The following is a 14,120-nucleotide window of genomic DNA, read 5'->3' as shown; positions in this document are numbered from 1 at the left end:
GGGGAGACTTAATAGAGACGTACAAGATAATACGTGGCTTGGAAAGGGTGGACGCTAGGAAATTGTTTCCGTTAGGTGAGGAGACTAGGACCCGTGGACACAGCCTTAGAATTAGAGGGGCTAAATTCAGTACAGAAATGCGGAGACATTTCTTCAGCCAGAGAGTGGTGGGCCTGTGGAATTCATTGCCGCAGAGTGCAGTGGAGGCCGGGACGCTAAATGTCTTCAAGGCAGAGATTGATAGATTCTTGTTGTCTCGAGGAATTAAGGGCTACGGGGAGAATGCGGGTAAGTGGAGTTGAAATGCCCATCAGCCATGATTGAATGGCGGAGTGGACTTGATGGGCCGAATGGCCTTACTTCCATTCCTATGTCTTATGGTCTCTTATGGAGCCTCCACCACTACCTCTGGCAGCTCATTCCATTCACGTACCACCTTCTGCGTGAAAAAGTTGCCCCTTAGGTCTCTTTTATATCTTTCCCCTCTCACCCTAAACGTAGGCCCTCTGGTTCTGGACTCCTCCACCCCACGGGAAAAAACTGTCTATTTACCCTATCCATGCCCCTCATGATTTTATAAACCTCTATAAGGTCACCCCTCAACCTCCGACGCTCCAGGGACAACAGTCCCAGCCTATTCAGTGTCTCCCTATAGCTCAAATCCTCTACCCTGGCAACATCCTCGTAAATCTTTTCTGAACACTTTCAAGTTTCACAACATCCTTCCAATAGGGAGGAGACCAGAATTGCATGCAATATTCCAAAAGTGGCCTAACCAATATCCTGTATAGCCACAACATGACCTTCCAACTTCTATAGTCAATACTCTGACCAATAAAGGAAAGCATACTAAACGCCGCCTTCATTGTACTATGTACCTGCAACCCCACTTTCAAGGAGCTATGAATCTGCACTCCAAGGTCTCTTTGTTCAGCAACACTCCCTAGGACCTTACCATTAAGTGTATAAGTCCTGCTAAGATTTGCTTTCCCAAAATGCAGCACCTCAGATTTATTTAAACTTCATCAGCTGCTCCTCACTCCTTGGCCCAATTGATCAAGATCCAGTTATAATCTGAGCTAACCACCTTCGCTGTCTACTACACCTCCAATTTTTGTATCATCTGCAAACTTAATAACTATACCTTCTGTGTTCACATCCAAAGCATTTATATAAATGATGACAAACAGTGGACCAGCACCGATCCTTGTGGCACTCCACTGGTCACAGGCCTCCAGTCTGAAAAACAACTCTCCACCACCACCCTCTGTCTTCAACCTTTGAGCCAGTTCTGTATCCAAATGGCTAGCTCTCTCTGTATTCCATGAGATGTAACCTCGCTAACGGGTATCCCATGGGGGAGCTTGTCGAAAGCCTTACTGAAGTCCATAAAGATCACATCTACCACTCTGCCCTTATCAATCCTCTGAGTTTTTTGAAGTAGAAATGAAGTTTTTGGGACATGATTTCTCACGCTCAAAACCATGTTGACTATCCCTAATCAGTCCTTGCCTTTCCAAATACACACACATCCTGTCCCTCAGGATTCCCTTCAACAACTTGCCCACCACCGACATCAGGCTGACCAGTCTATTGTTCCCTGGCTTGTCCTTTCGATCTTTCTTAAATAATGGCACGACGTTACCCAACCTTCAGTCTTCCAGTACCTCACCTGTGACTATTGATGATACAAAGATCTCAGCAAGGGGCCCAGCAATAACTTCCCTAGCTTCCCACAGAGTTCTAGGGTACAGTTGATCGGGTCCTGAGGATTTATCCACTTTTACGTGTTTCAAGACATCCACCACTTGCGTCTCTGTAATATGGACATTTTTCAAGATGTCACCATCTATTTCCCCACATTCTGTATCTTCCATGTCCTTTTCCCCAGTAAACAGTGATGCAAAATACTCATTTAGTATCTCCCCCATTTCCTGCGGCTCCAGACATATCCAGTGTTGCTAATCTTGGAGGGACCCTATTCTCTCCCTAGTTACCCTTTTGTCCTTAATGTATTTGTAAAATCTCTTTAAATTCTCCTTAACTCTATTTGCCAAAGCTCTCTCATGTCCCTTTTTTGCCCTCCTGATTTATGTCTTAAGTATACTCCTGCTGCCTTTGTACTCTTCTAAGGATTTACTCGATCTATCCCTGTCTATACCTGACAAATGCTTCCTTCTTTTTCTTAACCAAACACTCAATTTCTTTAGTCATCCAGCATTTTCTACACCTACCAGCATTTCGTTTCACCCTAACAGGGATATACTGTCTCTGGACGTTCGTTATCTCATTTCAGAAGGCTCCCCATTTTCCAGCCATCCTTTTCCCTTCGTACATCCGTCCCCAATCAGCTTTTGAAAGTTCTTGCCTAATATCATCTAATTTAGCCTTTCTCAAATTTGGAACTCCAACTTTTAGATCTGATCTATCCTTTTCCATCACTATTGTAAAACTAATAGAATTATCCTCAGAAGACAATCCACTATACTGGAATAACCTTGAGTAAAGTCACAAATGTCCAAATGTTCCACTCTCTCTCTACATATCCTTTGGCAGTAAGCATGAGTACTTCAGAAATAGATGCTGAAGAATGATAAGGTATTTATTTCTCACTACTGAACAATCAATTTTTCAGAATTCCAAAGTATCCATCCTTTGTTCTCCTTTTCCTTTTTCTGATTTACCTCATTTTTGCCTGCTGCTGGATCCCAGCTCTTCGGGCTCTCTTAACTTCTGTGCTTTCAAACTGTGGATTCAACATCAGTTCTTAGATGAACTGAAATAACCTGTGCCAGAACATTTTAATATTTAAAACCATTGTCTTTGAGCTTTGCTACAAACTCTACCATTGCTGTTCACTGTCTTGCATTTTGTATTGAGCCAAACTGCTTGCAGTTTGGTGACTTTCTTTATTTTGAGAAAGCATTCTGACCCCAAGTCCTCTCCATTTACAAAAATTGACTTCTGTGTTATGGCACACTGGAATGCTGAAAATCAGGCGCCACTATTCCTGGAGTTCTCACAAAAGTTAAAGATTTTATCAAGTATGCAAAATTCTCCAATTTACCTGACTTCAGATCTGGGTTATATGAAGCACAGACCAGGTTTCTTTACTGAACAAGGATCACTATTTCTTGCAACTAATTAGACTCTAGGTACAGGTAGACAATTACAAACTGTTAATTAAAATTCTTAATCCTCTTCTTAAAAAAAAAAATCACACAAGCACAAATATACATGTGCACCCAAGAGGGTAAAATAGGTTATTGGCAGACAGGAAAACTGGAAAGATAGTTCAGTAATCTATTGATTCAAACTTCTTTTGCTGAGATGATGCTTATCAGCTCCTGGCCAGTGAATTGCTTTGCAGCTAGTTTTTTATGGGAGCTTCTACTGGTTGGGTAGAACGTCTCTGACTTTGTCCATTAAAAGTCACAACTTACAAACAGCTACAGGAAAGATTCACTGCTGTTCTTCTGGTTTGAAGTTCTCTTTAACTGCAGAGAACACAGACTGCTCCCAAGCTGGGAAGAGCTAAACACTTTTCCTTATCTCTTTAACTTGTTCCCAATTCTCTTAGCTGAGTCATAGAGCACAGAAGAGGCCCTTTGGGATTAGTGTAGATAAGTCAATGGGCCACTTTCTAGCACTTAGCCCTATGACTTTCAAGTGTTTCTCCAAATATTTTATAAAGGTTTTAAGGTTGCCTGTTTGCACTACCATATAAACACTTTTCTTTTCCCCTCAAATTCCCTCAAGACCTCATACCCTTCACCTTTAAAGTATGCCCCCACATTATTGATTGTTCAGCTAAGGGGAACAGCTATTTCCTATTCACCCTGTTCAAGCCCCTCAATCTTATACATCTCAGTCAGGTGCCCTGTCACTCTGCTCTAAAGAAAACAGATTGAACCAGTCCAACCTGTCTTCATAGCTGAAATGCTCTAACCCAGGCAACATTGTGGTGAACTTCCTCCGCACCCGCTTCAGTGCACTCACACCCTTTTTATAGTGTGGCAACCAGAACTGCACAGAGTACTCCAGCTGTGGCTGAACCAAACTACTGTACAGTTCCAACATCATCTCTCTGCTCATATAATCTGTGCTGCAACTATATCAACTGTACTGCCCTCATCTATACACCTGATCACCATCTCAAAAAAGATCAATCATATTTGTTAGGCTTGATCTCCCTCTGACAAAGCCATACTGCTTATCTCTGAACAAATCTTGCCTCTCCAAGTGAAAGACGACTCCTCTTAATTCTCTCCTCCTCCCAGAATTTTCTGCAAATATTTCCCTACCACTGAAGTGAGACTTCAGGTCTGTATTTCTCTGGTTTATCCTTATTAATCTGCTTGAGAAGTGGAATCATATTAACTGTCCTCTAGTCCTCTGACACCTTCCTTATAACCCAAGAGGAATTAAAAGTTTGGGTAAAAGCTCCTGTAATTTTCTTCCTCACCTTCCATAGTAGCCTGAGATACAACTCATCCAGAACTGGGGATTTGTCCATTTTTAAGCCTGCCACAACCTGCAATAGCTGCCTCATTCCTGATATCAATCTGCTAAAGAAACTCTTAATCCTGATCCCCAAATTCTGAACCTATGCCTGTCCTCACTTGGGAGGAAGAGGAAGTAATGTCCTCATTTAACACCCTATTAGTGTCCCCTGGCTCCATGCACAGATTGGCCTTACTCGTTATCTGGTTTTCTCTTCCCCATAATGTACTTGTGGAATATCTTTGAATTCTCTCTAATTTTACCTACTAGTTTATTTTTCATGCCCCCTCTTTGCTATCCTAATTGCTTTCTTAAATCCCACCCCACCACTTTCCGTACTCCAATAGGGCTTCCAATGATTTGCTCCCTTTGCATCCACGAAAAGCCTTTCTTTCCTCCTTATTGAGTAGTGTCATTTGTTGTGAGAGTGGATTCCATCCCTTCTCTGTAGGTGTACTGCACGTGTGCACAGATTATAAGGAAAGGTTATAATCTGTGCACAATGAAAGAAACTTAGAAGAACATTCTACACAAGAACCTGAAGGCGATGGACAGAAAAATACGATCTCATCTACTGAATATGTCCAATATTGCCATTGTCCAATGAGCATCATTATTGCTGATAAGGTCCACCAGCAGCAGTAGGAGGCTGGGGTAAACAAAAAATCCAAGAAAAACTCAAAAACAAATTGGAAAAAAGACTGGGGAAATTCCACTGACTTTGTGAACTTGCTGTATGCAAAGTACCTACACAACAGTCACTGAACTCAATGAATGATTCAATGTGTATGAAATGCTTTGAGGTAGTCTGAGAAATGTAAGGCATTATATAAATGTGAACTCAGTTATGTTTGTGAGAAATGTGATTTGCAACATCCGACGTCTGAAATGTTTCATATCTGATGAGCTTTTGAAAAGAATCAGAGCATAACCGTCCAGTGTTTATGCTACAGAACAATGTTGTTAAACAGAAGTTGTATAACTAGTTATATTTGCATAGTGGGATTTCAAAGTCCTGTTCAAAATTCACGTAGTTTGGTGACTGCTAGCGTCGAAATGAATTACGTTAAAATTGAAACCTACTGTTATTCCAAGTAAGTTGCATTTTAATACAAGCTGTACAAATCAAGACCACAGGCGCTTGCTTATTATAATTGGATCAACCTTCAATGCACCAAGTCTGGTGACACCTTAAAACATGGAACATGCAGAATAATGAGAAGCAGCATCAAGTGGAATTAAGACCTATTTACCAAACCTATATTGTGGCAGAGAAATCTCTTTAATTGTACATTTTAATGTCTCTATAGCAAAAATAATTCCATCATGCAAAGCAGGAAGTAGCTTGTGAGGAGGGAAGTGGTTGGAAGTTGGGGCTTTAAAATGTTGGTGGGTTGCAGAATTATGGTGCATAAGGTTTTGAGTTGGAGTGGGGATGGTGAGAGAAGTAAACTGGACTTGGGTCTGGAAGTAAGGAAGGAGTGAATGAATACTCTGCACCTTGGTTTCCCTTCTTTACCTGTAATGGGTGATGACCTGGTTCTTGAAGCTGATTGCAACATACTGTTATGGAATGAATCTACTTTATATTTGTAAAATTCACATGATCAGGTATCACTTTGTTATGGGTAAAACCTCACTACATCAGCTATTGAGCATCTACTAACAGCCTCCTACTCTTAGCTTTCAAATATTAGTAGCTACGGCACATTGAGGAATAAGTTCTGGACTGGAGCCTTCAGGGCAATAATGACCACTCGACTTAATTTGACTGGGATTTGCCAGTCTAACTCTAAAGCCACCACCTCCATCTGGAGGCTGGAAGCATGCAGCAAGCCAGGCAGCATCAGGAGGTGAAGATGTTGATGTTTCGGGTGTAACCCTACTTCAAGACTGGGGATGGGTGTAAGGGGAGCTGCAGATAAAGTGGGTGGAATTAAACATGCTTCCAGCTGAGGGTAAAAATCAGAAAGGATGCTACAGGATTAGTTGACTCAACAGGTTCACTATCCGAACAACACCTATTTTTCAAAATTGAGTTCCTAATTTATAGCTTTCATTTAGAAAACTGTACACATTTTTATTTAGCAAGGCAGCGAAGGTTTGTTATCCACAGTATATAAAATGGGTCGAATTTGATTTCAGTGAAGTGGTGTATTTAGCTTTTCACCAGAATGATTTGTTCATTTAGAGAGGAACTTCAATTATCCGAACAAGATGGACAGGCACTGTTCGTTCGGATAATTAATTATTCTGTTGATTTGATTCAATGCCTTTCCTGTGGGGCTCTGAGTTTTCTTCTGTTAGGTCTGCTCCCTGTTCAGCAGATGAGGCAGCAGCACATCACATGCAAGCCACCAACCCCCGCCCACAGCCCCCCCCCCCCCCCCCCCCCCCCCAACCCTGTCCAACATAGCCCCCCCCATCCACTCAACCCCCAACTCAGGCCACCTCTCCACCCCTACCCACCTGCCCCTCCACCCCCACACCCCAACCCTATCCAACACCATCACACACCACACACCTCCCCACCCCCCACCCCCCCAACCAATCGTCTGCGCCCCTGGCCCCCAGTCCAACCTGGCTGCCCTGCCACAACCCCCCCCCACCATCCCCCCCCCACCCCCGCCACACCACTCCCCTTTTTGGGGCAGCCAGACTGGACACCAGCAGTAAGCCTCACTCACTCACTCTTTAACTGCAACGTTTTGATCGGGCAAAGGTGGAACCTGCACAGGGCAATATTGGAGAGATTATCTGGGGAAGGGGGGGGGGGTTTAGGTTACAACCCTGTGAGGACCTCCAGGGTATGTTTTGGGAGAGAGAGAGGGCGGGAAGTCAGTCATTTGGAGACGGTGCCTGGGCTCCCCATCAATCTTCAGGACCGTTCTCAGCAGCATTTCATTAAGCAGAGTTCACTTTTAATCACTGTAAACAAAAGACACGATCAGTGATGGAAACGTGTCTTTGATGTAATGTTTCCATCGGCACCTTGAGATCTTTGGATAATTGACATTAGGATAATCGAGGTTCCTCTGTATGTGAACAGCATTATTTTAATAGTATGTTGCCCTTCTTGGATTCATATTGCGCTTTTGTTTAAATTATATTGCAAAATTTGACTGATCAGATTAGCATATGGCAGCATGACAGATTTTCAGGTGATGAATTACAAAGGTATTCTATGTATTAAAACATAAATTAATTCTTGATTGTAGCTGTTTCTATCATGTGGTAATGTAGGTACATTGCAAGAATATCAGAAAAGGATGAAAAAACTGGATCAGCAATACAAAGAAAGAATAAGAAATGCAGGTTAGTTCATGTGTTTTACCTTAATGTTACATTTTTGTGTCTGTTTCAACAATCCGCTCTTCTGCAGTCCCTTGTTGCTGTGGCTTCACAGTAACAAAAGCTTTTAATCAAGCGGTCATCAGCATATCACAGCAGAACGTGAAAGCAGTGTGAATGTGACAAATATTTTCCTCTGTCCTGAGGTTTAAATGTGTGTCGTATGTTGCCAGAAGCCATTTATAAAAGGCTATCAATCCATTCCTAAAAGAAAAGGTTAGCTCAAGGCCATTATTTTAGTAAAATCTCATCAAAAAAGAAACTATAATATGCAATAATTTGCTGTGGCACGAGATTGAACTGCTGTTGGTTGTACATTTGAAATCTTTGGGAATTTGCTGAGAGTGTAAGGTGATAATAACAAACTGCAGGAACCAAAATGAATAGAGAAAACGACTATGTATTCCCTTAATCAAATTGAAGATTAGGAACTGGGTAAGGGCTGAGAAAGTAGTACAAATGAGGTGGGTGAGTTCCATGTCTATTCAGATATGGAAAGAGGGTTGACTAAAAAGAGACTGAAAAGAAAAGTAATATATCATGCATCTTTTTAAATCTCCAACAATAATTAAACTAACGGACTGAGACTCTGCTTGTGTAATCATTAATTTTCCACGCCAGAGGTGTTGATTGGAAGTTATTGTCACCAAAATGGACATGATTTTACTTTCTGTGGCTGATTTAGTTTCCATCCACTGCATAAATACAGCAACTACAAGTCATTCAGGCTTTTGGTCTTGGGCAGATATTGCGATTCCTTTTGCATGAAACTGATAGTGGAACAGCAGTGCGTCTGCTTCTCCCCTGAAATTGCTGAAGCATTTAGGTAAGCATCATTAGTCTGGTATTTTGACAGTAAATCGTGCTCCAATTTATTTTGGAGATTCCTTCTGAAGTGAGCAAACACCAGAATTTCACATGTGCTCTCAAATAAATGCTGTCAACTAAATATAGTGCCGATGACCATCTTTTCCATTTTTTTCCCCTAGAGCTATTTCTCCAACTGGAGGTGAGTGTTGTTCCATTTTATTTTTGCCAACTGAATTCACTAAAAACATTTGAATAAAATATGACAGTATTAAGATTACCCTTTTCATTGGTGCCATATGTTGTTTTGGAAATGTCCAAGTGTAGTGCAATTTGAAGATGGAATGTAAGTTTGATTTTTGCTAAGGCTTCTCAGTTCCTGACCTAAGTTGTTCTGGATAAAGACTTGAGACTTGACTATGTTATGAGGAAAGGAACATTTATTAATTTTTCATTTGTTTATTTCCTGATGGTAGAGGTGGCAGAGGTCTGACAACAGACTACAGCAATTTTAGTGGCATGGGACTTGACCTGGGATGACTTGAAAATACTGAAAATGGCATAAAGATATTGGTTCTTTATGTTTGTGAAGGTTTGTAGCTCAGGTTGAGGTTTAGGGTGTAGGTTTGCTTGTTGGCCTGTAGGTTTGATATCCAGACATTTCATTACCTGGCTAGGTAACATCATCAGTGGCGACCTCCAAGTGAAGCGAAGCTGTTGTCTCCTGCTTTCTATTTATATGTTTGTCCTGGATGGGGTTCCTGGGGTTTGTGGCGATGTCATTTCCTGTTCGTTTTCTGAGGGGTTGATAGATGGTATCTTGATCTGTGTGTTTGTTTATGGCGTTGTGGTTGGAGTGCCAGGCTTCGAGGAGTTCTCTGGCATGTCTTTCCTTAGCCTGTCCCAGGATGAAAAAAAAACACTCTTTCGACTGGGACAACACATCTATCCTGGGACAGGCTAAGCACAGACATTCAGATAAATGCGAGGTGCTGCATTTTGGGACTTATACATTTAATGGTAAGGTCCTAGGGAGTGTTGCTGAACAAAGGTACCTTGGAGTGCAGGTTCATAGCTCCTTGAAAGTGGAGTCGCAGGTAGACAGGATAGTGAAGAAGGCGTTTGGTATGCTTTCCTTTATTGATCAGAGTATTGAGTACAGGAGTTGGGAGGTCATGTTGCAGCTGTACAGGACATTGGTTAGGCCACTGTTGGAATATTGCGTGCAATTCTGGTCTCCTTCCTATCGGAAATATGTTGTGAAACCTGAAAGGGTTCAGAAAAGATCTACACGGATGTTGCCAGGGTTGGAGAATCTGAGCTACAGGGAGAGGCTGAACAGGCTGGGGCTGATTTCCCTGGAGCGTCAGAGGCTGAGGGGTGATCTTATAGAGGTTTACAAAATTATGAGGGGCATGGATATGATAAATGGACAAAGTCTTTTCCCTGGGGTCGGGGAGTCCAGAACTAGAGGGCATAGGTTTAGGATGAGAGGGGAAAGATATAAAACAGACCTAAGGGGCAACTTTTTCACGCAGAGGGTGGTACGTGTATGGAATGAGCTGCCAGAGGAAGTGGTGAAGGCTGGTACAATTGCAACATTTAAAAGGCATTTGGATGGGTATATGAATAGGAAGGATATGGAGGGATATGGGCCGGGTGCTGGCAGGTGGGACTAGATTTGGTTGGGATATCTGGTCGGCATGGACGGGTTGGACCGAAGGGTCTGTTTCCATGCTGTATATTTCTATGAATCTATGACATGCCAGAGAATTCCTAGAGGCCTGGCACTCCAACCACAACGCCATAAACAAACGCACAGATCTCGATACCATCTATCAACCCCTCAAAAAACGAACAGGAAATGACATCACCACAAACCCCAGGAACCCCACCCAGGACAAACCTATAAATAGAAAGCAGGAGACAACAGCTTCGCTTCACTTGGAGGTCGCCACTGATGTTTCCTAGCCAGGTAATGAAACGTCTGGATATCAAACCTACAGCTCAGCGAGCAAACCTCACCCTAAATATTGGGTCAATGTCCTATAACTATAGCAATGTAACAGATGGGGCATATCTTTACAACTTCGCAAAGGGTAGTTCTCCATTTTCTACAATTTCAGACATGTTCAGTATAGAAGATGGGAATTCCTCAGCAGAATTCCTGCCTTGTGGATCCAGAAGTGGATTGGGAAGTGTGGTGGAAAATAGCACAAACGTCATTCAACTAAGAAGGATAAAGATGAAATGCTTTTAAGGAATGGAATTTCACTCTCTGTCAGCTGGCTTAACTGAAATGTTTAGGACCTGTAGCATAAATGAGGAGAGGTGATTTGCTTCCACATCTCTGCTGGTGCTGGGGAGAAGTTAGCTATTGTCACACTCTTGAATTTAAACCTGCAGATATTGATGAAATGTAACATCAGTGTTTTCAAGCTTAAGATCTTTACAGGATTTACTTCCTGCCAGTTCAGTAAATACTTAAAGATAAAAAAAGCACAAATTAGTGTAATCCTAGACAAAGGCATGGTTTGTAGATTTGGGAAATAAATGAAGGTGTGGACTACATGATCAAATCCATCTCTCAAAGATCTTTATCTGTTTCAGAAACTAGCTTTGCAAGATAGTGATTAAGTGGCTGACATTAATGTTGCAACTCCTAATCCTTATAGTTCAAATTGCTTCCGGTTTTTGAATTTAAGAAAGGAAATGCAAGAGAGGCAATTAATATTCAATGAAGGACTGAAACACAATTGCACAAAAAATGAAAACAAAGCTCTGGAGAAACTCCACATTTCTGGCAGTATCTGTGGAGAGGGAAATAGTCAATGTTTCAAATCCAATTCTGGCTCGTTGAACTCGAAATGTTAACTCTTTCTTTCCTCTTCACAGATGCTGCCAGATCTACTGAGTTTCACAAGAGCTCTCTGTTTTTGTGCAATTGTTTTATTCCTTCACTGAGTTGTGTTTTAGATTCCCATGATTGAAGTGTTTGAGTAATATCTGTAGGTGAGTTTCATTTTCCAGTTTCAAATTGCTTAGTTGCAACTTTTAGTGTTGAATTAATTTGAAGTATTGCAATGCTCACGGTTATGTTGTAGTGTTTTAGCACAAGTGTACTTTATTGATACAAGATAAATGTATAAATCTCTTCAAGAATAATGTGGAGTTAATTCAACAAAACAAGCTTTTTTTTTTGTGCGACTGTGCCAATTTTATGGTGCATTTTATTTTTATGCTTTCAATTAAACTTCAAGCATCTATTGCCTAAACATTTTGTGACTTTCTCATGATTTATGTACAGTCTGTAGGAGGGCTGCTAACCGTTTTGATTGACTGACTGATTCTTAAATTAGATTACTTACAGTGTGGAAACAGGCCCTTCAGCCCAACAAGTCCACGCCGACCCACCTAAGCGTAACCCACCCATTCCTGTACATTTATCCCTTTACCTAACACTACGGGCAATTTAGCATGGCCAATTCACCTGAGGTGCACATCTTTGGACTGTGGGAGGAAACCGGAGCACCCGGTGGAAACCCATGCAGACACGGGGAGAATGTGCAAACTTCACACAGTCAGTCGCCTGAGTCGGGAATTGAACCCGGGTCTCTGGTGCTGTGAGGCAGCAGTGCTAACCACTGTGCCACCATGCCGCCCACATTCTGGACATAGAGGTGTTTTTCCTTTAATTACAAATGAGGTGTCAAAAAGTTTTTTATTGTTCCAGACAGAGCAAGTGGAAAGGAATTATATTAAAGAGAAAAAGGCAGCAGTGAAAGAATTTGAAGATAAAAAGATTGAGTTGAAAGAAAATCTGATTGCTGAATTAGAAGAGAAGAAAAAGCTGATTGAGAATGAAAGACTAACAATGGAACTCACTGGAGGTATGTTGCAGGAATATTTATCATCTTCTGCATCTGGGTTGTTAGCAATTTGTTTCAAATTTTGACCAGATTGAATTGTTCTTTCGGTGCATTTAACTTTTAAAAAGTATATACAGTTATTAGCTGAAAAATTGCCTTAATCATAGAATTAACCTGTAGCCTTTTGAGGTTCTTCATTGATTATTTAGTTTTCCTGTTCCGTAGATGTGTAACAATGTCTGTCTCTGAACGGGTTGATTAGGACAAATATAGTTAGCCCTTGACATTACAGAGTATAATGTATCAGTTTATTATTGCAGATTCTATGGAGGTTAAGCCGATTATGACCAGAAAGTTGAGGAGAAGACCCAATGATCCTGTACCAATTCCAGACAAAAGACGAAAACCTGCACCTGATATCCTTTTATTAAGTGAAATATCTACTGTTTGGAATGTTCCAGTTATATTGTTCTGTTGTAAAATCAAGGATTATTTAGTGTGTTTTAACTATCACAAATGTTTGTTGCACTGCTATAATTTTAAAATTAAATGTTTCAGATTTTGAAATTTGTTTATTTAAATTCATGTATTCCAAAGTAAGCAAATCTGAATGGTGGTAAATGCCTTAGCTCATGTTTACTTCATTTTTCTACAACATGGCTTTTACATTTTTCTACAACATTGCTTTTGAAAACTATTTTATATCAAGAACTGGATACTAATACCTCTTATTGTTTGACAAATATCTGCTGGGTCTGTTGAATTTTCTTTTAGTTCAAAGGTAAATAAAAGAATTTGAACTACACCTGGTTTCTATCGCTTTCCCCCCACCCCCAAAAAACATCTCTCATCCCCCTTCTCCCTCCATATTCCTGATTGAAGGGCTTATGCCCGAAATATTGACTCTCCTGCTCAACAGATGCTGCCTGACCTGCTGTGCTTTTCCAGCACCACCCTTTTTGACTCGGATTCTCCAGCATCTGCTTTCTCGTAGATTGTGGAATGGTCAACCCACTGCAAAATTTAGGTTTGAAAAGTTTTTGGAGATGTTTTCTAGAAGAATTTTTCAAAGCATGATTTATGAAGTGGTGCAGAATGGAAATGCTCTAGATTTAATGCGTTAATTTTAGGATTAATGCATCTGGATGTATATCCTAACTACAGAACATCCTTTTTGTGATCTTCCATTGGAATAAATAAACTAGCGTGCACCTAAACAGAATGAAACTATGAGCAGATACTCGCCCAGAACAGATTCCAATTGCCCAATTATTTAAAGTTCTCCTGGCTGCATCACTGCTCAGACCATACATTCATCCTCCCAGTTCTATACTTAGTTCTGTATGCTACCAAGAATAACCTGGGCATGAGGTCATGACTGCTTATTTCCTATTTAGGAGCAATAAAACCAGTCGTTATAATTCTGATTACATTCCCCTCTCCTTATTTTGTTGACAATAACACGGACCCTATCTGCTGGTTGTTCGTCTTCCTCCCTGAAGGTGCTCTCCAGCTGCTGAGTGATAGCTGGCACCAGGAAGACAACATACAATCCTAGTTTCATCTCTGCAGCCACAAAAGTGCATGGAA

The 14,120-nt window shown here is 41.1% G+C and overlaps 1 protein-coding gene across 1 annotated transcript in view; it reads left to right on the top strand.

Annotated features, from left to right (window-relative positions):
• Positions 1 to 14,120, top strand: part of suds3 (SDS3 homolog, SIN3A corepressor complex component) — a 59,072-nt gene that overhangs the window by 27,110 nt on the left and 17,842 nt on the right. The window contains exons 4-7 of the mRNA XM_072587295.1: positions 7,747 to 7,818; positions 8,844 to 8,863; positions 12,395 to 12,551; positions 12,851 to 12,946. Coding sequence (XP_072443396.1) covers positions 7,747 to 7,818; positions 8,844 to 8,863; positions 12,395 to 12,551; positions 12,851 to 12,946 — 345 coding nt within the window. The remainder of the gene's footprint in view (positions 1 to 7,746; positions 7,819 to 8,843; positions 8,864 to 12,394; positions 12,552 to 12,850; positions 12,947 to 14,120) is intronic.

This window comes from Chiloscyllium punctatum, chromosome 17 (genome assembly GCF_047496795.1).
Source record: "Chiloscyllium punctatum isolate Juve2018m chromosome 17, sChiPun1.3, whole genome shotgun sequence".
Classification (NCBI taxonomy): Eukaryota; Metazoa; Chordata; class Chondrichthyes; order Orectolobiformes; family Hemiscylliidae; genus Chiloscyllium; species Chiloscyllium punctatum.
The sequence above is the reverse complement of the archived record's forward strand: the minus strand, read 5'-3'. Positions and strand labels throughout refer to the sequence as shown.